We start from the raw sequence: 23,161 nt of genomic DNA, 5'->3' as shown, positions 1-23,161 counted from the left end.
CAATTACCATGGCAGACTTTCTTATATGCCTACGATTACAGTACTTAGTGATATTGGAGAGTGGAAGGACTTGCTTGCGTGGACGTTTCGCCAGGTGAAGGGGCAAATGATTGAAAATGAACGCAGATTCTCAGTTTAGATAACCTATAGCTCAGCCTATACCAATTCAAAATCCTGGGATTATATCAGGAGCAATATCAATTATGGTTATATAGAAGGCTCTTGATTGCCCAGCAAAGGCTTCAATGGGCCACGACCTATTTCAGTCAATTCAGTGCATTTTGATAGGGCTGGGATATTAGAGTCTAGCAAGAAACCCGAAAAGCAATCCATTTCAGTATCTTGATTTTAGAAACTAAGGAATACCCAGTCTTCAAACTCCAAGATATAAAACAAAGTCGCGTGATTCCGGGCAAGTTGACATGTGTCAAAATTTCTTCACATCCTACACAGAGGCCTCCAGGTTGCAACACAAGTAACTTCTCTCCCCAACGTATCACTACAATTTTCCTCACACACAACACCAGTTGAGCAGGTAGAGCAGCTACTTGAGTTAAGGAAGAAGGAAACCGATCCGCAACAGCAGAGAGGCTTAAGTACGAATTTGGTGCTGTTCACTTCTCCACGCCACACACATATCCTCGCCGCACACATATCCTAGCCCTGCAATTCCACAGCTTCAGAACCAGGCGGCCATCCCAAGAGCATTCAGTGGATATCAGCAATGACACCACAAACAGCCAATGAGTCGATCCTCCAACGCCTAGAACAGGAACCTATCGAAGGCACTGTAAGTATCATGCACCTAACCACAGTTTCCTCAGCTCACCTATCAAGTATATGGCGATACCGCACATTAGAGCCAAGATTTCCCAACTGGATGACGAGCACGAGTACGAGCCATTTGCCTCTATTCATGGCAACGAAGTATGGAGTTCGATCGTAGCCCGCTACCTTGTGGCGATGGACTGCCACCTGATACCTCCACTGTGCCGCTGGCCAGGAAACCCAGGGCTATATATGCCAGTTACTTGGTGGTATATGTATCGCAAGGAGACGGGAGTGACGCACTGGCTTGTTTTCGATTACGAATACATAAAAAGTCCGGTTCAGGCAGTACACTGGGAAGAGAAGGAGGAATTGCTCCGCACGATTATTTCATCGAAGGCCGAGGACGACTATCTTGCATCTGTTAAATTCGCAATGGCATGCTGTGGGAGAGAGGTTCGATTCTACGAGTGGAATCGGGAGTCCTGGACGCTTGACCCCCTTGCCGACGGTGGTCCATTCAGAGTCGACCGTGAGTGCCAGTCCGTCACAAAAATCCTTCGACAGCTTGGCAAGGAATAGATATGAGCAAGGTAGAGGTTCACAGAAGAAAAAAAACACCCGAAAAACAGCCAAACCTCAGTGAGGTCGACGGTGGAGGATTGAGAAAGACAACCATGAACAACAGCAATTGCTGACTCGACCATTCATGGTAGATGACAGAGAGAAGGGCAATCATGGCGAGTAGCGGTTGCTATCTCGGCCATTCATGGCAGACGACAGAGAGAATGACGACCCAAAGGGTACGGAGAAGGTTACGTGGAGCATGGAGCACAATCAGAGGATCGGAGGAACACAGACAGCGATACATCGGCGCACCGTCCCACAATATTAAAATGCCTTTCTATATTTAGAGATCTCTTAAAATGTTGTCCTAGCTCCCATCGCTCAATCTCCACGCCTTCATCGGCAAGGCCTGCAGCTTCAGCACGGCTGGCTTGATAAACCCCCAAAAAGTCACGACGCCGATGATGATACACAAAACATTCACGATATAGTATCCGTCCGTGCTGATGTTACAGGTGCCACCGCCGGCCGCGCACCGCTGCTTCTCCGGCTCGGCGACGCAGGAAAACGCGGCGGTGATGGGGTCCCCTTTGAGAGCGTCGGGAGGGAGCGGGGTGGTGGGCGGGATGCAGGACGCGACGGTGAACATGTCGACGAATTTGAGGATGAAGAAGCGGGGGAAGGTGCCGCCGAGGTTGGTGACGCTGGCGAAGGGTTAGTGATTGTCGTTATATGGGATGTCAGTGGACTTACGTGGCGAGAAGGGTCATGTAGGTGCCGCCGATGACGGGGTCCGCGATCCGGGCGTGGAATGCGGAGACGGCGACGAACATGACCGTGTTCATGAAGGTGGAGAGGACATGTTGGAAGATCACGCCGAGGAAGTATGGGGTGTTGACGCCAGCGCTGGGGAAGAACATGACGACGGTCTGCGCGATGCCGGCGGCGATGAGCCGGCCCACGAAACCCCAGCACCAGAGTTTCATGGGCGGGATTGTTTGCGACCATTTCCCGACGTAGTACCCGAGGAAGATTTCGAAGGGGAAGTCGATCAACACGGTCAAGGCCAATTCTTCCTGCTTCAGCCCCTTGTCGAGCAGCTTCAGGCTGGTGACCGCGTCGTTGGCTTGGAAGCCGATCTTCGCGATCAGGTGCACGATGAGGAGGGTCTGGATGTTCTTGAGCTTCAAGATCCCGCCCATGATTTTGTACACGTCCCAGACCCCGTCCGAGTTCTTGGTGTACTCTTCGCGCTTCATGGCAGCCAGGCCGACGGTCACGAGAAGGTAGAGCCAGCCGGACACGGTGAGTGCGCCTCCGAGAGTAATGAGACCTGTATCTCCAGGGATGGTGCGGAACCATTTGTTCGCAAAGTCCTTGGAACTGAACGCGAGGAACACGGTGGACGACAGGAACGAGCCTGCTGTAAGGCCGACCGTTTGGGCTGTGGAGGCATACGACAGGTTCTCCGTTGATAGCAACGTCAGGGCCCAACCTGCACCGGTCAGTAACGGTCTTGTTTTCAATGGCACTCAACCTACCGTCGACAGCAATGTCTTGCGTGGCACACATGAAGACCAGCATGAACCACCACGAAGTAAAGCCCCAGATCCCCGCTCCGCCATCCATTCCGGCCGCGTCCATCATCGCCTCTGCTCTTGCCCCGAGCCAGAGCATCCCCAGCCCGCTGATCGTCTGTATCGGCAAGATCCAGCTCTTCCGTCTTCCTAACTTCCTACTCCAAATCGCATCTACAATTGGGCTCCATAACAGCTTCAAGGAGTATGGGTAGCTCGCCAAGGAGAACACGCCCATCTCCGAGTATCCCACGTGCGACTTCAATAGAAATGGCACGCTTCCGCTCGCTAATCCCATGGGTACGCCCTGGAGGAAATATAGGAGGACTAATAAGAGGAAATTCCGCTTGTCCTTGCGGGGCAGCTCCGAAAAGCCCTTCGAGCCGCTGCCGTCTCCATCATCCATATGAAAACCCACACTGGCAGCGCTAAACGACCGCCGATGGCCAAATTCAGGTACCCCATGATCCAGGCTGAAACTTGACTGGCTCATCAGATGGGTGGCCTGCGACGACGAGGTGGGGGAATCGAGGACGACGTGTTTGCGACGCTGTTCGCGCAGAGAGGATGCCATGGCGCCCGTCGCGTGGCCTTTGGGGCCGCCGTCGGTCGGCAGATCGGTCGGGTCAGTGAATACGGAGCCGTTCTGATTCCGGGGACGGCGTTTGGGGGGCATTGGCGGGGAGGCGGCGGGGGAAGAGGGAGACGAGGGAGAGAATGCAGTGGGGTCGAGAAGCCCGATAGAGGAGTTCGAGGCGTTTGGAGGGGGGTGGGAGTTTTTGGCTTTGGGTTGGGAGCGCCTTGTCTCCGGAGTATCAAGACGCGATAGCTGGAGATCGGGAGGGCGATGTGGTCGACTAAGGCTCCGCGGGCGATAGAGAGGAAGTTCGAAGGGATCGGGGGATGAAACCAAGGGGTTGGAAGATAGAGGGATAGTATCGCCGAGCGGGGCAGGCATCCATGTGGCAAGTGATGGTGATCAAGGTATCGGAGGGATAAAACCGATTGTGATATATTTGTCGATGAGCTGTCCTTTTGGAGGTTGAGGCGATTAATTGCTATAGCTTGAAGCTACGACTAGCGTCTCGACGCCTTATGGATGGTTAGGTATCAAATATCGGAATTATATCCCACATTGGATGGAATTGCCATCATCTTGCATAATAATTGCCCGTTAGATCGGCTGGGAATGTATATATCAGGAGATAATCCGTATTACAGATGAATTGAATTGGATTTCCTTTCTCCATCGATGCCAGGAATGGCTTCCTTGTTGCATAAAAGGCAACAAGGCGCCAAGTCTCAGTTTCAGGCATGAACGTTAGCTCGCTAATGCACTTTCCTTGGTTCCTTAGTCCTTACTAGGATTGTCGGCACGTGATTAGGCGCCTCTTTCCCCTCAACGCGACACAACGCGTGGAAGCCGATTTAGGAATTGTGTAAACACTAAACAGGCAGAGGGAGCGTTTTCCATCTCGTATCAATCCCACGTCATATCGTACTAGAACATCGACAATCATGGCAACCACCGCCGAATCCGATATTCGAAACCTTCGGGCCGAAAGTATGTCATTGGTTTCTCTATTCACGAATGTCGCTCACATATGCCTCCAGTTGAACGCCTGAGGAAGCGCCGCTCGTTACTCCGAACCGTCATCCTATCCGACAACAGTACCGTCCCGAGACTGACTCGGGCCACATCTACTCTTCGGAATGCGAAATCCAAAGCCCGTGTAAGCAAGGCGTTGGAGCAGGCCGATAAGCAGCAACGAATCAATACGGAGAACGTCTATTACGCCGGTGTCGGAGTTACGCCCTTCAATGTCCACGATCCCGATCCCAACGCGGTGGACGATGGTGTTGTTCTCGGGTTGCGGATCGATATATTCGATAATGGTACTTCTTATCGTCCCATTTGCCGGCCCTATGTGCTGACAATATACAGAGGAAGCCCGGTTTCCCGACCCATACTACGTCTTCCTCCACCGACCCGACCCGAGAGGGCACCCAAATTACTACCGTATCCATAAACACACACTACCCGAGAGCATCGGGGTCCAGGATATCGAATTCCAGTGGCTCGAGACGATGCACGTCCCCAATCATGGCATCAAGAAGCTGGGCGATGACATTCGAGCCGCGCTGATAGTCCGCCAAAACAAACTCAATCTCGTGAAGAAGCTCGCTCGAGACGCCGAGGAAGCCCACGCGGTCGAAACCGAGGATGAGGAGCGACGAGTCCGCATCACCAACGTCTCGAGTGGAAACCGGGGCCACACAATCGATATCGAATGGGAAGATGGATCCACGGGGACGGCTGACATCACGGATGACGGTTTGGTCCAGGATGCTATTGTTCATGAACCTAGAATGGCGAGCGATATCCCGGCTCCCGTACGATACAACGTCGGTAGAGCGGTCAGGTGTGATCTCAGGTCGGCAACGGCTGACAAGATGATCGAGCGATTACTCAGGATAGGATGGGCTTAATGGACTTCTTCAAGCTTGGAGATACTGTTGCCCGCTACGGTGTCAGTCTCGATAGCTCTAGTCTTTGAAGTAGAAGGGGCGACTCACTTGTCGGCACGATGAATGCGCAGTCGTTCAATTCAAGACGCTTCCCAACGGGAATGGTAATACCACGTGCCACACCCTTCGGAGTCTGCTGCAGTATTACCCGACTGAGGTTCCAGATCCCCTTTCCCAGGCCTTTGCAGAACCGTCCACCGCAACGAAGTACAGCCACTCAGACGCTTCCGGATGCGCAACACCATCTTCCTGCCCTGCGGTGTCTGCAGTGAATGGCTTGCCGTAAGTGACGCGACCCACACCACTCACGTCCCCCGCCGCGCCAGTATCGAGCATCCGAAGACTGATTCGAATCGACGCGAGCTGCGCGAGCTGGGTAAGGAACGAGGTGTGAGCGATCTCCAATGGCGATGCGTTCTGGCCTGCAAGGTTGGTGAGAGTGTGGGTGGTATGGTTGGGCGCAACCATCAAAGGCGAGTCGGTCTGGGCTGCCACGATCGTGGAGCGGATGGAGGGATGCTGTCGAATGCGATGGATGGCCTGGAGGAGCTTAAGGTCCATCCGACCGTCCGCCCCCGGATCTGATGCCGCGAGGAGAAAGTCGGGGGCATCCAGGATCAGGACGACGTTGCCGCCTTGGTTGTCATCCTTGGAGGGCTTCTCCGGGCCTAGTGCCGCCAGGACGACTTCTTCAAGGTGATTGGGATCCGGTGAAGATAGAAAATGGGATTTTCCTTTAGATGATGCTACCAGTGACGTTCCCAAAGGGCGTGGCTGGTACGCAACCGCTGTTATCGCATCAATAAACGCGAATCGTCCCTGAACGGCCAGCCTCGCAAGATCAATTCCCTGCAAGCTTGTTACTACAATGTCGTCCAACACAGGGGATGACAGACTTACAACCGCTCTTTTGACTTCCGTCTTCCAGAATTCCGCATCCCGAAGCCAAGTGACCAGGACCACCTTCAACGGCGGATGATCATCGCCTGGATTGTGTCGGGACAAAGACGGCTGATGGCTGGCGAGACAGGAGTAGAGATATCGCACGATGAGCCAATTTGTCGTCGCCCCCAGCACCGAAGTCAGGAGGATCAAAGAGTCCTGATGCGGGATGCTCAATACCCTATCGAGCAGGGGTGGGATACGCGATGACTGCATATTTCGTCCAACTGGTAATCCGTATATAAAACTTGCGGATTGGTGTAACTTGGGTCGTTGATTGCCAGGCTCTTAACTCTTCCTAACCGCTACCAACGGAACCTTCCGACACAACCACCAATAATGGCAAGACAGGTCTGAGCTGCCGGGGTATTCGATTATTTCCGATATTTCGAGGATATTCGAGCACATGCAAAAATTAAACCCAGGGTTCAGCTGCAGCGTTCCTAGATGGTGATCTGTGATAGAAAATATCCTAGAAACGCACCAATGGCGGAATGACGTGGCTGATCGGGACGAGGGCCGAAAGCCGGAAGACGGAGACGCGGCGTTCGGGATGGTGTGACTTGGGCCAAACGGTGAAATATCACGGTAGATGTTGCAATTCAGATGGGGCCGAATCAGTTAGCTGAATGGTTTAGCTGAATTAGTTAGCTTCGGATTCGTTGGAGGTATCCATATTCGATTCATCATACTGGCTGGTCCAGATGAGGCTTATTGAACATTGCTGAGTGATCAGATCCATCTGATAATCTTCTGCTGTTTCTTCACCTCTCATTTAAGTTGCCTCTTCCATCCACAAGTACCTACAACATCTACTTCCGTGCAAACTCTCTCTCCTCTTAATTACCCCTTTCACCATCTGTTAGAGCACTCAATTGCCGTCCTACTCCCCTGATTCTCCCATTTCCATCCATTGTGGAATCAATCCTCTATCCAACCCCTAGGAATCCCTTCAACACCTAATCCTTCTCCAACTACGCTTTTCGCCATGGCATCCTCCGGAAAAGCCTTCGTCCAGAAGCCCGCCCCTCACTTCGCGGGCACCGCCGTGGTGGACGGAACTTTTGAAGGTGGGTCATGATCATACTTCGGTCCTCGCCTCCGATGACCCAGCTAATCTCATCCGCCCTGATACAGAGATCAGCCTGACCACCTACACGTCCACGAAGCAATGGCTCGTCCTGGCGTTTGTCCCGATGGCCTGGACTTTTGTTTGCCCGACCGAGATCATCGCATACAGCGACAACATGCCCCAATTCCAAGCCCGAAACACATCCGTGGTCTTCGCTAGCACCGATAGCGAATATAGTCTCCTGGCCTGGAACAACGCCACCAAAAAGGACGGTGGTCTTGGAAACGTCAACCTTCCGTTGCTGAGTGACAAGAACCACAAGCTGTCAAGGGACTACGGTGTGCTCCTCGAAGAGGAGGGCATTGCGCTGCGAGGCCTCTTCCTCATCGACCCCAATGGAGTCATTCGACAGGTGGGTTATATCCCAGGACAACAAATCATCCTTACCTTGTGGCTCCACTTGATCCGGATTCCTAACTAACAACCTTTAGATCACGATCAACGATCTCCCCGTTGGCCGCTCTGTCGACGAGACCCTCCGACTCATCGACGCTTTCCAATTCGCCGAGAAATATGGAGAGGTCTGTCCCGCAAACTGGAACCCGGGTTCCGAGGGCATCAAGGCCGATTCCAAGGGCAACCAGGCCTATCTGGACAAGGTGTATGGTGATGTGCAAATGACGACCGGCGCGAGCAACGGTGTCGCATCGAAGACCACCAAGTCGGCCCACGCCAATGGAAGTTCGGTGGTTTAAAGCACGCTCGAATTTCAACTCCAGGAGAAGTTGGGGACTGCTTCAAAACGCGCTCAAGATTTCGGTGCAAGGTGTGGTAGATAATAGATCGCATGATCCATGAGAAACTCGGTCTGAGGATTACGGTTGGCTAGTCCTTGCATCCTATGGAGTCAGAGAGCACCATCAGTACCTGATGTCGCAGGATATGGATATCCCAGGCGTTGGGGACTGAAGGCGGATGCCTCGACTTCAAGAGCAAGAAGGACTGCTGTCAGGGCAAGCTTCAGTCAAGGCGTCACGTGACTCGATCGTCGGAATATTTCTCTAGTTTCGTTCTTCGTCTGTAGAAAACTGTACCAATGGAATAATAATATTGTCTCTTTTTAGCATCTAACGAGGCTGGTCCTCTCACCCATACCTAATCTCTCGCGAGCTCGCGTTCATGTCTGTTGACGCCATCGCCTTGAATCTGATCGACAACCTGGACTGCACCATACTTTCCATACACTCTACATCTCGCGAAAACACTGCGCTCTTCGACCATGGGCTTCCTCAGTCCCCATGGAGCCCCGAATAAGTGCCTTGGTCGGCTCTCCGTTGCTCATCGAGCGCGGTAATGCCGAGATTCTCCTCCCATCCACCATATTCAACCCGCAATCCGCTGCCAATCCCCTCTCACTCCCGCTTCCCGTCCAGCCGCATCACATCAACCATGACCCGAATATCGCCCAAACCGCCTTTGGGGTCGGTTCTCGTCATGAATCCCGCCTGCCACTTGCACCCATCACGCAGCCTCCGTCCTCGAACACAACCTTTCAGACACCGCCCACGTTTGACATCGCTCCATCCACCGCACAGGCTGCCCACCTCTCACACCAAACCAAGCCGACATCCTCCAAAGCATCTCTACCCCTGGACTCCGTTCTGAACGCGGAAGATGCCTCGGTGCACGCCCCGAGGAAACGACGGAAGATCTCCGTATCCAACGAGGCCCACCCGTCAAATGCTCAGCATCCCGCAGTGCTCGAACTCCCCAAACCCCCGCAGCCGAAGAAAAGTGTTCGGCGGCAGCGACTGGCTCCGATCTTGCCGGGACTGTATCAGCCACCGCCGGACGCGGGGTTGTTTCCGAGTATATCGGTGACGGATGAAGGTCGGTTGAAGAAGAACGCTGGGTCATTGCGCGGTGGCCATGACAACGATGGGGCTCGGGGAACTGCGATAAAGCTCCCTGGGGAAGCATCAATCGCCCCGATTCGCCCTCTTACACAGAACCACGCCTCGTCAGAAACGACGACAAGCATCAAGCCGGCGGGAAGTCCAGCCAAAGTCTCGGCTGAGGGACAAGGACAGCCGGTGGTAGAGGAGAATGGCAACCCACCCTCCACCAGAGTGAATGCGGTTGAACGGGGAAACAAGGCTAAGCAGAAACGAAAATGGACCGACCAAGAAACTGAAGACCTGCTGAAAGGCGTGGCAAAGTTGGGTATTGGTCGGTGGGCGAAGATTCTCCAGTGCCCGGACTACACGTTTAACGGACGAAGCGCCGTGGACCTGAAGGATCGGTTCCGAACATGCTGTCCTGACGACTACAAGAAGTCGAAAGTCAAGGACCATGATGCTTCTTCCAAACCCGATCGACGAGGCAGGCGAGAAGACACAGCAGCTACTAAACACCCAAAGTCAAGATCTAATGGGGAAGAAACCCGCCAGACAATTTCATTACCGCCGAAACGGCCGAAGCGACTCAACTGCGACCGGAAAGACCCTACCGACCTCGCAGCGATGGGTATCGACCAGCCCTTCTTCAAGGTTGCTCGCCGCGAGCTGACTCCGTTCACCGACGAGGAAGATGCCCTTCTTTTGAAAGGATTTGAGAAGCATGGCCCGCAATGGAACAGGATTCGTGATGATGCCGAGTTCACAGTGCTCGCTAGTAGGGCACGGTTGGATCTGCGAGATCGGTTCCGGGTCAAGTACCCGGAGCATTTTGCTCGCAGTCGGAAAACGCGGGTTTCTGAAGAGCAGCCAATGGACCACCATAAGTCCGCTACAGAATTAGCAGCGACAGACCCTACATTACAACCTGCGAGGCAGCAAAGTGGCGCTCTGTCCGTCACTGAAGCGCAAGACCCCACTCTCAAGGCACCATCCCGCACCGTCACCGCAGTTGGGAATCTCTTGGAAGATTTCCTGAGTGACTTCGACGACGACTTCACGATTGACGAATACCCCACCTCGATCACCTTAAGCCGACGGATCTTTGAAGAGGCCCCTACGAGTCAAAGAGCCCCAAAACCAACTCCTGCAATATCCGGTCCCTGGTGCACATACATCCCCGACTCGACGCTGAGCTCGAGCACCAACCTCCCGATCGAGAATCTGCACATCGACCCCCTTAAAACCATCATTCCGTCCTCGAGCAGTTGGCCGAGCTACAGCACGAGCATGACGGCAGGGAACGGTGGCGGCAATCCATATTCCATCCCACCGAGCCTCAGCCTCAACCCATCTCCCTCATCCTCCTCGATCCTCAATTCCCTGATAATGCCACCACCCGCGCCATCCAGATCCCACCACGCGTCCCTCCCGCAGCCGCTTCCATCCGCAATGAGCGCGCCGCACAACCCAATGACCTCGTCAACCCTCGCCGGGGTCGGCGGCCCGTTATCGATGCTCCCACCGTCTCTGTCTGGGATCCTGACGGTCGATTCCTCCATCATGACGGGAAGCGGGAATGCGAAACACACGCTTCCGCAGCCGGGGATGACGTTGCCGCGGCCGGCGGAGTTGCTGAACGGGTATGTTGGGGATAGTTGGCAGTTTTAGCTAGTCTACTTCAGGATGCCACTTATGAATGTACTTACTCTGTTACTGATGTGATCGTCGTCCTCGCTTCCGCCCAATCTTGGGCAAGGTGTTGTGTGCGTGCAGAACCCCTTCGTTTATTGCGTGCCATCCGAATCAACTATGGGTGCTCACGCTTGTCACCGAAGGGAGATTAATGGCCAACTAGCCAACCATCCATCCCTGATTGCAATTCTTTGACCAGATGCACGGGCCCTTGCGCCGTTCTCTGCGAAAGGGCTGGCGGGGATGAGTGGTACATGCATTTTATGTCGCGTACAATCACGAACCTGGACAAGGATTCAATCAAGGGGTCACTTGGGAGCTGGGAGGTGGCTACTGGAAAGGCGCTTCAGGGCAGCCCAACACGTCATGACGTAAACTTGCTAAAATTCCGCAGCTAATCGTAGACGTAGCTAATGGTATCCGTACGGTACATACAATTGAATCATTCTTTTTGGTGTTGGAAAAAGCCTGTCGGCCGCTCGGACGAAAAGGAAAACACGGTGCCAACAAGAAGCGAAGCGAAATGAACATGGAGGAATCGCAACCGTCGATGCGCGGATCCGACGTGGCGATTATGTGCGGATTCGATGGGGATTCCTCTTCTTGGCAATTCCACCGTCACACCAACTCCATATCGCTCCATCTGCTGCTCCGCGCTTGAGGGAATGAAAGGTTCCGGTCCACGAACTAGCGCGCTGGTGCCCTCAAGGTCGGATGGTCAAAACCAACAGGCGTGTCGGAGCCAGGACGGCAGATCGGTTGGCTGGATCGCGCATGCACGAGCAACAGTTTGAACCCCCGAACTGAGCGCGGGATAAGGAATTGTGATGCGAGAGAAGTATGGGAAGGGGGTATAATGGAAGCACGGGGCGGAGGGGTATAATGGAACGGAAGTGAAGAGGAACACCAGGAAAGAGCTGCAGTTGCATTTGTCGTCACAAAGGAAAAAAAGTACGCCGCGTGAAAGGAGGAGCCAAGCTCCTGAAGCCGTGAATGTTTTCTTGAAAGAGATACTCCTCGGCAAATGTGCCTAGAAGCTGGAAAGTCGGAAACCGGGATATGATATGTTCAAGTCCGTCATCCGCCTTCTAACTCGAGAATTTATTATTCGATTATCGAAAGGATCGGTCGATTGGGCCGTCATCGGCTCTGCGGAATGCATGGTTTCGGTTCCGCGCCCCGTTCCGTGCCTCGTTCAATGTCCTCGATATCGCTGGGTTTCCGGACTTCCGTTCGTTCGACTCCTGGTGCTACCAGTATCGTAACCAGCACTACGATCCGCGATCCCGGCGATTCCTGATTTCTGGGCGGGGCTCTTGGACGGTGGCCCAGCACTCGTGCCTCGCCTCTTCAGTCGGCTAGTTCTCCAGCCTTCATACCAGATCTCACGGCTGGCTTCACGGAGCTCGCCTCGCCACTCGCTGAACACGTTCTCCTTGAGCCGGACGAAGTCGCAATGCTCCGGGTTGTACGGGTCCGCGAATCCCCAGGGGAAGGCTCGGCCGATGACGCTCGGATTGTTGGAGTCGGGGGAGATGATAGAGAGGGGAAGGTAGGGGACATCGTCGGCTTTGGCATTGGCGGCGGCCATGGACATGGCGGAGGGGGTGCGGCGGTGGGTGCCTTCTTTGCCGGCCTTCGGAGGAGGGGTGGTGGTGGCGGGGGAGGACTCGCGGACGGGCGAGGAGACGTCCTCGGACTCTTCCGCGGCCTCGTCATCTTCGGAGGAGCTACCATCGGCGATCTGGTTCAGCACGCGGCTGCTCGGCTGAGACGGCTCGGTGTCGGAATGGAGATACTCGTCTTCGTCACGTTCATCGAGGGCGTCCTCGCCGTCGGAGTCGGCAACGTTCAAATACTCGAGAGGGTCGAGTTTCGCTTGCTTGAGGCTGTCCCAGACCATCTTCTTGAGCATGGCCATATGCGCAGTGGTGATGGTATCAGCTTTGCTAATGACTGGAATCACCGTCGTCTTGCCCTGGAGACCGCGAAGCACTTGGATATCCAGGTCTTCGTCAAGTCCGCCGATGAGACGAGCGCCGGTGCTAAACTTGGCCACTAAGGAATCGCCGTTTTGCTTCGAGGTGGTAATATTCGCGTCCAGACGGACCGGGTCGAGAATCAAGAATACACAGTGGATATGGGTGTCTCGGACGCCGGGAGCACGAATCACCTTCTGTTCTTCGGTGAAGGTCTCCTCGAACTTAGACTCAAGAAAGGCATCCATTTCCCGGAGTTGCAGGTCAACGATGTTCTTCTCCAACCCCCTGGAATCCCACAGGGTGACACCGATCCTCTCATGGTCGATTTCGGACTCCAAATAGATCGAGCTGAAAGGTGAGTCGGGGGGGAGGGCGGTGTTGGGAGGGGACGGGGTATGCTGTCGCTGTTTCCGCGCCGGCAGTTGGAGGGAATTCTTCAAGAAGTTGATGAAGGACGTCTTGCCGGAATTCTTCGCGCCGACGACGAGGATGCTGCAACCGAATCATTGTAATTAGCGCGTGATCTCATCGATCTCTTCAATGGTCCATGCTTACTTGAACGGGGTCGGATCTTTTCTTCTGCGGACGCGTCTTGGGCTGTTCAATGTGCTCACGGCACTGCTGGCGTAGCTGTACCGGCCACGATGCGTCATGCTTTCGGTCCTGGCGTAAGGGTCCACGGGTTCCCCATTTCTCGAGGAGGGTGAACTACCAGGGATGGGCGGGATTGGAACACCATGTGGGCTCGAACCATACTGCTGATATTCGACCGACGGCCTCACACCTCTCTGTTGATGATAGAAATCTTGACCCGGATAACCCGAGGCTTTGTTCGAAACGAGGGCATAGGAATCGGGACGAGCGGTTGGGTCTTCAGCGGCAGCACCGCCCAAGATGTTCATTCGAGGCAGTGGCGAGTGCGAAGGCAGACGAGGAGGGGATTGGGAGAGGGCTTGCTGCTTGCGCAGCTCCTCGGCCTGAGCCCTTTGCTTCTTGGTCATCTTGCCGCCCGACGCGATGCGGTTCCCAGTCGAATGTTCAGTCGATTTCTGTCGTCGTAAAAAGCCGAAGCTGGTGCGCCGCGTGCCGTCGCTGCCGTTGGATTTGGCGGATGCAATGTCGGTTGATGGGTTTAGATTTGTCGACGGATTGGACATGTTTGACGATCAATGCCGTTGATGGGAGGGAGCAACGCGAGACGCGGTGCGAAGGAAGAGAAAAGGGTAAGGGGGAAAAACACGGGCAACGATGGAGATGATGGAGATTTGATGGGATAATTGCCCGGCAGTAGCTGCAGCAGCGAGATGAAGCGATCGGATTTGGACCCTGGGACGGAATTGGCGCCCTTTCAAAAGTGCAGACCTCCTGAAATTCTGGGGACTAGAGACTGGAGACGGTTTATTACCGTCGTCCGTAAGAAACTAAGGAGAAAAAAGTGACCAGATCCTAGGAGGAAGCGGACGGATTGGGTTTGGGTTGGTTTCGAAATTTTCCGAATCTAGCCCGCGGACATGAGATTCCATTCGATAGGGGGGGGTAATGGTGATGCACAAATGGGATACCGAAGGAAAGGTATGTAAGGTATGAGATAGAGAGAACGAGAGAGCGAAAGTGATGAATGGATGGGTGGTGGATGGGATGGATGGATGGATTGCTGCTAGATGCCACGTGCGGTAGAAATGCTGGAGGTTCAGGGGATGAGAGGATGGATGCAGAATGGCAGAGGGTTTAACCTTTAAGGTGGCCGAAGTGGATGTTGCTGGTGTTAACAGAGGATGTATGGGTTCTTATCATGGAGTTACTGAGTAATGAGCCAATCCGTTGGATTATAATAGTTACACTGGATATTTCTAGAATCTCGTGGGTGAAACGCTCTGGAGAAACAGTCTGGAGAGCCTCGGAAGTGAAACATGCAAATGGAAAAGGGGTCCCTTGGGTCCAATCACCTGCCCGATTCCCAATTCTCCGTCTGCTCCTATTTACCATGAGAAACATCTCCCGCTGAAGAAGATGGACTCCAGGTGATATCAAGTCTGCCAATGGTTCGCGACGTATTCCCATCCAGCATTCATCCTCCCTCCAGGCTTCAAAGTGTCCTCATCAAGCGCCCACCCACCATCGCGTAGAGCCCTCCTCCACCCCATGAGGCCATGGCCAATGCAGCCCTGGATTGGAACTACTGCAGGTACTCCCATTTCCGCGCATGACCTAGTTATTCTTACCTAGTTATAACTAGTTACCTATCAGTAGTGTGTGCTGGGCGCACCGAATCCGATGTCAATCTTTCAAGTATTCTACAGAGGAGTTGCCCACTGCCTGCTGACGGCGGACGGCATCTCCCTCCGATCTCATCCCGATCCTGTCAAAGGTATTAATAAAAGAGTCGGTACGAAATGCTGTACTGCTGCTACATCTACAACTTCCCATGCCTCCAATGCGGGTGCGAAATCACGAAACTCGTTGATTTAGGGCCGGCGCTTGGCGTGGTGCCAGCCCTCATCCTCGTCAATCCGAAACGCTTCCGACCACATGCATTCCCATTTCCCGCCTGTCGGGTCCAAGTCGCAATGGCTAGATGGATCCACATTCCACTACCATGGTGACATGGGCCCATGCATTGCCAGTAATATCAAATTATCAAGGGACTTGGATCCAGTGGATGGAACATATCAATGCCACTGGCACTTGAGGAACCCAGAGTGAGATATCTACAACTTCACAATTGTTCAGCATATATATATATATGTATATATACCGAACCCGACTCTTATTGCGCTACTATCCTTAACCTAACCCCATGGTGGTCTATTCGCACCATGCGAGGTTGGAACTTGGAACTTGGAACTCCGCGAGAGCAACCACTTGGCTAGCTACCTGTCGATATCATGCCAATCACTCCGTATCCTGCGACTTAGCAGCGCCTGAACCTCCCGAATGAAGTATGAACTTAGAATTCCATGTCCAGACTCCAGATCCGTAGATCAATCCTCGAATGCATCGAGCATGTTGAATCCCCCCACGGCTCTCCCACTGTCCGCTTCTTCCTCGAGATCTTCTTCGTCCGAGTCTGCCTCGAGATCTTCACCAGCATCTGCCACGGCGATGAGCTCCTTGGACTTGCCATTTGGGATCAACATCAAACTCGCGGGAGCAATCGGAGCTGATCTCTTCGAGTCTGCTGAGACCGGCCAGTTCTCAGTGGCCTCGAGCAACAAATCCGGGTACTTCGTGGTTGCTGCGTGGGCTAGGGTCATGGCATTGAATTCTGCCTCGGTGGGATCTGTCATGGCACTAGGATCTTCGGCAGTATCAACGCTATTCACGTCGATGGGTCCCTCTACTCCGTCCGCATTGGACGGCATGGTGTCCCCATTGGTAGCTGTTGATGTTGGAGGTCCGTAAAGAGGTCCATGATGATTCAGCCACGCCTGGTTGCGGCGTCCCTCATCATGGTCCATCACAATATCGGTCCAATCTGACCTTCCATCGACTGGGCCACGGGGTTGAACAGTTACTTCGGGTAGATGGACAGGTGGTCCGACGGTGGAATCTTCATGGGGTGACTGATCATAGTTGAGCGGCGCTTCAGCCGGCTTGTCCAGAAGTTCCGCACACCTCACTTTGCCTGCCATGCGCTTCCTCAACAATCCACCAAGCCTGGAGATTTTCCCCAGCTCTTCGTAGAAAATCCACGGAAAGCTCATCATGGGCCGTTCGCTCGGCTGATTCAGATTCCGCAAGGACTGTCGGATGCCGTCGATTGTAGCCATCATTCGGCTCTCTTTGACCGCCGTGGTCGCTTCGTCGACAGCCACGCAATACATCGCCGCGAGGAATGGATGAAGGATCAGATCCACCTCTCGAACCCCAAGGTGGTTCCCTTCGGCTTCTTCGATGACGGGCCGGAACTCTGGCCCGACGATCCCCCCATCCATCGCTTCAGCTTCTTGTCGAACAAGTGCCCGAAATTCCTCCTTCAACCCACCGATATCACGTCCCATGTCTTCGGCGAATGTGTAGTCCCTCTTCTCGCCATTGTGTGAAAGGCAATACACTGTCCAGACTTCGAACTCCGTCTTGATGTCGTGTCGAGCTTGAATGCGTCGGACTGCATCATCGTATTTCCCTTTCAGGTTCCTGGCCTTCCCCTTCAACCGCTCCCAGGACGCTGCATCGAGCATGGTTTGGTACGAGGCGATGATATCATAATTAAATCCTTGAAATACCGGCCGGAAATAGACACTGCTGACCCGGTCGTAGAGTTTCCCGAGGATCTTGCGGGAGGTGTACGTCTTCGCTCGTCGCTCCATGAAGTGCGGCCATTGTGTTGGGAAGTGTCTCCGTTCCATACGAACGGGATGTCCGCTCTTCGGGTAATCAACTGCCAATGAGTGAAGCTCTGCTAGTTCCAGACAGGTTTCAGACTCTACTCCCTCACTATCCGCGATAGCAAGGTGCGCCGTCGCAATGGTGGGGAGGGAGTCATTCTTCATATATTCAATGAAGAAATCGCTCAGATCATCCATGACCACGGGTCGATTGACCTCTTTAGGCGGCGGTGCCGTGTGTGCCATAGGGGGATAACTCCAGTCAGTAAAGAGGAGGTTTTCATCCCAGCTAACGAAATAATCGTCGCCGTCAAGGTCTCCGCCAGAGCACATGCTACCTAGATCGCGATCCCCGGTTTGTGGGAGAGCCACCACGTTTTTAAGATGATGGAGTGCGGGAACGTCAACAGCATTGACGACACGGATATCTCCAGGGTGAAGGGAAGGGTTACGAGCGAGGATGCAGAGTCCGGTGATAACGTGATATTGCTTCTTCTCCCCAGCCTTCTCCGACACACCAACTTGGATGAAGATTTGAGGCAGATCTCGGATGAGGTCTTCCTTTGTCTCATGATGGCGGGTCAGTTTTTCGTCAAAATGTCCTTGGAGAAGCCCGGTCTCATCGACGCACCCAAGGACAAACGCCGCCTTTTCAACCACCAGCCTCGCTTTCTCTTTGAGTAGCTTCATGTTCCAGCACCGCCAAAGTTGAAGACAATTCGTCAGGAATGGCTCACGTCTCTCCATGAATCCCTCCGCGATCATCGCGGCGAGTGCTAGGGAAGTTTGATTCATATCGATGTTCTTCTGTAGCAGGCGCAGCGCAACATTCTCATCGCGCATAGCAAGGTCCAAATCCCGAACCATTCGTTCACGCATGTCGTCAAAGACGTAATCCGGAATTCCATGCGATGAGAGGATGGCAATGAGCTGCCGGTTCAAGGTCGCGACGGAAAAGTCTGAGCATCTTGTGATCTCCAATCCACCTTCAGTCACTTCGAACTTGCGTTGAGATGGTCTGATCTGGATTTGGTGATTCTGTTTGCCGACCATGGTTGGATCGAGGGCCAGAACTCCCTTGCAGCCACCATATCTGAACTGAATCACACTAGGAGGGTCATCCATTCCGAAAGGGAGTCGAAAACGGTTAGCAATCATCTGAGAGATGAACCGGGACATCTTTCCTACACCATCAGTGAAGCAGTAGCCATTTCGCTCGATATCTGGAATTTCGACCATCTCCACGGGAGATCCTCGATAGGAGCGGGTGGTTGAGAAATTCTGACCGAGTCTTGCGGCGTATTTGGCAATTACGCGGATGTGAGCGACATCCCCCATCCAGGCACGGATCGAATCGGCAGTGATGCTTGAGGTTGGTGAAATGAAGTACGCCCCGTTCTCACGGAATTGACTGTTTCCCCATGCAAGGAAATAAAACACCCTCTGGCCGATTTGAATGCCGTGTCGGAGCGCATGTCGGAAACGGTTGTACACGGCAGCTTCATTTCGATCATGTCGGTTCCTCATCTTTCCCCAAGTTCTCTCGTCCATGAATTTGATGCGGATGAACTGAACGTCTCGACTCTCGTATTTGCGGGTGACCCGATTTGACGTTTCTACCGCCGGACTATGGAAGTAGACCGTGGTTGGAGTCAAGGTCACACCACGGCTGTAGCTGCAGTATTCCGGTATTCGACGGTTGAAGTAGGTGGAGAAGCGAAATTGTTGGATAATATCCATGGGCTCGAACCATCGCTTTCGACTGTCCGCAGCTTTCTCCAGCACCTGTCGTGCTGTTTCCCGGTCGAGTCGCAGCAAGGTAGTAAGGAACTGTTCGGTGATATTGTGTTCATTGATGATCCCTTGCGATACACATACCTCAAGTTGGTAGCGTACGTCAAACGGCAGCGGAAAGATTTGGTGCCCCAGGACTTGAGTATTAGATGTGCTCGGTAGCTCGTTGATTTGCTTCCATAACGTTGACTCCTGTCTCGGAATCTGGGTCGGATTTGGACCTCGCTTCACGTTCACGTTGTAGTCTCGCAACACGCTGCGAATAATGTAATAGGATCGCCTGGCTTCGTCATTATTCAAAGGAAAGACCATTCGAAAGGTAGTCCATCTGCCTAGAAACATATGTAAGCGATAATTCTGCTCACAATCAAATCAGACGTACCAATATCAACCAACGAATCTCCACGATTGAGCTGGATCGGGGCATCTGGGGCAGGATGCGTCGAGGTCAGTTGCCGCTTTGACCGAGGATCGACTAGATTCGGCTTCTTGACTTCAGTGACGCGAGGCCATGCACGCATCTCATGCCAAACGATCGAATCGGTATCGTGCGTATCCTTGATGTCGATATCCTTCACTCTGCGATAGGCATTGGGCGGATTAATAGACGGAAGAACCAGTGTTACAGTGTCCGGACTGCTGGCGTCCTCAAAGACCTCCGTAACAGACGAAGAAACGTCGATCTCAAGTTGGTATCTGCGGAATTCGTTTTCATCGTCGGATCGTGCACTGCTATCATCCGCGATGTGGAATTCAATCCCGATTTGTCTTCGGTTAGGGAATAGTTGCAATACAAGGGATATCGGTAAGCGTTCAGTGGCGGCGACGGTCATCATGGTCATCATGGAATCGGCGGTGTGCATCAGGCCGATGTCAAGACTTGATGCATGCAATTCCTATAAACTGTCAGATCACAGATTATATTCATTAAACGGGTTTCAGAACTTACTGTGCGCTCCGGATATATGCGGTTCTGATTGACAGGACTTCGGTGAATTCTTTCCTTAACAGGAGGACATAAAGTGACTTGAGCCTTATGCGTCTTACCCTCGTACTCGATGGAGATGTATGAGAACTGCCATATTGCAGTCTGGGGAGGCGGGCTGCAACAGTTAGCATACCATCGCCCACTATGACTGTGGAATTCTGTCCGTACCCGAAGATCACGAATGTCATAGAGTTTTGAGGGATATCACTTGACTTTGCCACGTCAATCCGACGTACATTCCCCTCGCCACTGAGAGCAACGTAATACGGCCAAGTCGTTCGGAAAGGGAACCCGACTACCTTAACTTTGACCTCAGGCCATTCTCTCCACGCTTCATTCCCTCGAAGGTGTGGTTGCCCATATGGGCTGGCTGGAGGCCGATGTCGTCCGGAAGCATTCATCTTCTGCACACAGTCAATGTCAGGAAGAGTGAAATATTCGGAAGGATGGCAATGAATAGTAAGTAGATAATTCCACAGCAGCACATGCAAACACATGCATAGAAGCTGTGGAAGCTGTGGAGTCGATGCAGAGCGGTGACGATGAAGATCAAGGGCTCTCTATCAGTCTTCAGAGGCCATTCTTACTTACCTGAATGCTTCTTTACTTTCTAATTCCACTGGATTCCTGGCTCTGCCTCCAAAACTGTGATGGAGTGGTTTTGTCGTCCTCGGGGATTCGGTGATGTTCCGCAAGTCAATCAGTCAACCAGTCAGACCGACTCGACATTATCATCTTTCACCAGATACATGTATGAAGTGGATGAAGCCGAGAGTAGACAGATGAAGATGAGAGCCACCCGGTGTTTGTTGACAAACTGTCGTCTTTTTTTGTCGTCTTTTGTCGCCTTGCCTTGGTGGGCATCCGCACCTTCTCCGATACTTCTCTGATGCAGGTGCTGCAGCGTAATCTGATCTCCGTACTCCAAGTTCTCGTGTTGGAGGCACAGGAGGTACTGACAGCTTTTACGGTTGGTCCAGAGGTGATTCCGGTGGTGGCTCGTGGTTTGGAGCAGTGAGAGCTGAAACTGAAACTGAAGGCGAAGGTGTCAGGTTTTGTGATGTGAATGATAGTTAGAAGAACAGAAGGATTGAGATAGAGCCATGGGTTGTGGCATTCGCAGTGTGTTGGTGGTTGCCGTTTGTATCCAAGGCACATTGTTTCTTTGGACTTCTCAGGGCAATAGAATTTGGAGAAAGAAAGAGAACTGGAACTAGAACTGGAAAATTTGCCTTCAGATGTTGGGGCCTTCCCCAGCTGCAGGTGAGTTGGAACAAGAGTGAATCTGGCATGGTCCCTTATTCACTGAAACTGACACTGGCTGACTGGCTGGCTCACCCATGTCTGCCTTTGTAGACTGAGGACCGTATAGGGATATCCAGAACGTAGTGTCTCGAGGAAAGGAAGAAATAGAAGACTGGGTTCCAATCCAGTTTCAAACCAACACTGGAGACAATTAGCAGGTATTGTTCCAGTATCGCGACCTGGTGTGCTGTTTGGTTGAAGGGGTTCACTTCCTTTGTGCAGCCATCCTCCTATTCCATTCACCTGGAAATTCCTGCTTTGAGAATACTCCTCGTTTTAAGGGATGAATCAAGATGCTGTATGTGCAGGGACAAACAACCAAGTTCGGGGAGAGAGATCGATGACTGCCGACAGAGTAGCCACCCATCGATGGTATCGGGTGCAAACAGTTGTCGGAGAAGAGATAGGCTGGACATGTTGATCAATTCGTTTTATGATCGATTTCGATATCCAGCTCCTATGATCAGATCGCTTTGACTGCAGATATAGAACTAATCGCTGAGAATTGAGTCGTATCGAGATTTCCAATCCCCTATTCCGTACAGAAGTTAACGATTTCATCTAGACCTCCTGGCAGTTGATCTACTCCTATGCAGCTCCATGATGGCCTGTTCCAACTCGTCATTACCCGACATGATCCAGACGGTTTCTAGCGAATTGGCCAAATTATACGAATAATATTGTCTTATTCGATCCTATTCCCTTAACGTTTCCGATCCTCGCGAGGGACTGGACCGTTTAACCAGCTTGGGAGAGGGGCGATGGTGGCATTATCATAGTGTGCAGATTTAGAAACTTGAAGTAGAAATATTGGTCGTCACTCGTATGGTACCATAAGCCAGGTCTGCCAGCCCCCAAGCAACACCTCGCCGCAGCATTGGTTTCCCTGCCAGCTTAGTACCACACCCAGTAGTATATTTCGTAGGAGTACCCGCATTCTACCAGGGACATCTGGGTATCGGCCATTCCTATTATCTACTTACTCGAGAATACCTACTTACAGGTAGTTACGTAGTTAATGCAATTGGCTATCTACTTCTACTAAGTCGAAGCTCATAGCGCAATGATTCCCACACATAGAAGCTTGACACCTCCGAAGTTGAGCACCCCCACAACCCCCCAAGTTCGAAACAAGAGTCCAACGTCTCAATGGAAAGATTGTCCCTTTTTCTTGCCATTAAGCGTGGGATAACTGATCCTTCGGACGCCAACCTAGCCTGCCGCTGGATCCTTCAAGTTCCATCTTGCTCCAATTTCCTGGTTCCGACCCTGATCTCTGCATCATCCCGACGAAAAAGTACACGAAAAAGTACAGAATAGAAAGGCGGTAACTATATCGTAACCAATTACGTTAGATGATTTCAGAGCTGTGCTGTGTGTCAACGCACAAGCTCTGCATCTCCTCTCCTCCGCGCTTCAACGGATCCTGACCCCGTATCCCACCCCTGGGACTTTGGATGTGATATGTACGGGGTACTCTCCGGAGCCTGGATGGGTGCAACTGGTGGTGAGGGTGAGTAGCGCTGCGCATCACGAGCAGTGATACCTCGTTTCTTGTCCATGACGCGCCCGCCCTCATCAACGGATGCCGTGGTCGAGAAATGATTCGATTCGGACGATTCATATTACGTTTCCCTTCTGCGGGTGGCCGGTCAAATGTATAGTTGCGTTTGCCTCGAAATACCTCATGGTCGCGTGACGAACTGCCCCGTGGTTACA

At 52.7% G+C, this 23,161-nt stretch overlaps 8 protein-coding genes across 8 annotated transcripts; 4 read left to right on the top strand and 4 right to left on the bottom strand.

Annotated features, from left to right (window-relative positions):
• Positions 1-724: 724 nt before the first annotated feature.
• P152DRAFT_476040 (uncharacterized protein) lies at positions 725-1,350 on the top strand (the record flags this gene model as incomplete). The annotated part of the gene is made up of 2 exons (XM_033681469.1): positions 725-790; positions 838-1,350. The coding sequence occupies 2 exons, from the start codon at positions 725-727 to the stop codon at positions 1,348-1,350; spliced, it is 579 nt and encodes a 192-aa protein (XP_033531538.1).
• Positions 1,351-1,702: 352 nt separating this feature from the next.
• Positions 1,703-3,486, bottom strand: P152DRAFT_402249 (uncharacterized protein; the record flags this gene model as incomplete). Its single annotated transcript, XM_033676644.1, has 3 exons — positions 1,703-2,039; positions 2,089-2,830; positions 2,877-3,486. 3 exons carry the CDS (start codon positions 3,484-3,486, stop codon positions 1,703-1,705), a joined length of 1,689 nt encoding a protein of 562 aa, XP_033531537.1.
• A 753-nt stretch (positions 3,487-4,239) lies between these two features.
• Positions 4,240-5,605, top strand: P152DRAFT_484253 (uncharacterized protein). Its single transcript, XM_033681997.1, has 3 exons — positions 4,240-4,476; positions 4,527-4,808; positions 4,858-5,605. The coding sequence occupies exons 1-3, from the start codon at positions 4,431-4,433 to the stop codon at positions 5,400-5,402; spliced, it is 873 nt and encodes a 290-aa protein (XP_033531536.1). The 5' UTR covers positions 4,240-4,430; the 3' UTR covers positions 5,403-5,605.
• Positions 5,510-7,089, bottom strand: P152DRAFT_142953 (uncharacterized protein). Its single transcript, XM_033673870.1, has 2 exons — positions 6,342-7,089; positions 5,510-6,290 (listed from the first exon to the last, which is right to left on the bottom strand). Exons 1-2 carry the CDS (start codon positions 6,597-6,599, stop codon positions 5,586-5,588), a joined length of 963 nt encoding a protein of 320 aa, XP_033531535.1. The 5' UTR covers positions 6,600-7,089; the 3' UTR covers positions 5,510-5,585.
• Positions 6,898-8,581, top strand: P152DRAFT_460998 (thioredoxin-like protein). Its single transcript, XM_033680031.1, has 3 exons — positions 6,898-7,453; positions 7,521-7,867; positions 7,947-8,581. Exons 1-3 carry the CDS (start codon positions 7,372-7,374, stop codon positions 8,208-8,210), a joined length of 693 nt encoding a protein of 230 aa, XP_033531534.1. The 5' UTR covers positions 6,898-7,371; the 3' UTR covers positions 8,211-8,581.
• On the top strand, positions 8,483-11,385 carry P152DRAFT_142909 (uncharacterized protein). The gene has a single exon (XM_033673869.1). The coding sequence runs from the start codon at positions 8,754-8,756 to the stop codon at positions 11,019-11,021; it is 2,268 nt and encodes a 755-aa protein (XP_033531533.1). The 5' UTR covers positions 8,483-8,753; the 3' UTR covers positions 11,022-11,385.
• Positions 11,386-12,107: 722 nt separating this feature from the next.
• Positions 12,108-14,469, bottom strand: P152DRAFT_142887 (uncharacterized protein). Its single transcript, XM_033673868.1, has 2 exons — positions 13,583-14,469; positions 12,108-13,519 (listed from the first exon to the last, which is right to left on the bottom strand). The coding sequence occupies exons 1-2, from the start codon at positions 14,182-14,184 to the stop codon at positions 12,241-12,243; spliced, it is 1,881 nt and encodes a 626-aa protein (XP_033531532.1). The 5' UTR covers positions 14,185-14,469; the 3' UTR covers positions 12,108-12,240.
• Positions 14,470-16,008: 1,539 nt separating this feature from the next.
• P152DRAFT_476033 (RdRP-domain-containing protein) lies at positions 16,009-20,325 on the bottom strand (the record flags this gene model as incomplete). The annotated part of the gene is made up of 4 exons (XM_033681468.1): positions 16,009-19,481; positions 19,532-20,045; positions 20,099-20,252; positions 20,306-20,325. The coding sequence occupies 4 exons, from the start codon at positions 20,323-20,325 to the stop codon at positions 16,009-16,011; spliced, it is 4,161 nt and encodes a 1,386-aa protein (XP_033531531.1).
• Between the last annotated feature and the right edge of the window lie 2,836 nt (positions 20,326-23,161).

The sequence above is a fragment of the Eremomyces bilateralis genome, assembly GCF_010015585.1.
Source record: "Eremomyces bilateralis CBS 781.70 unplaced genomic scaffold P152scaffold_21, whole genome shotgun sequence".
Classification (NCBI taxonomy): domain Eukaryota; kingdom Fungi; phylum Ascomycota; class Dothideomycetes; order Eremomycetales; family Eremomycetaceae; genus Eremomyces; species Eremomyces bilateralis.
The sequence above is the reverse complement of the archived record's forward strand: the minus strand, read 5'-3'. Positions and strand labels throughout refer to the sequence as shown.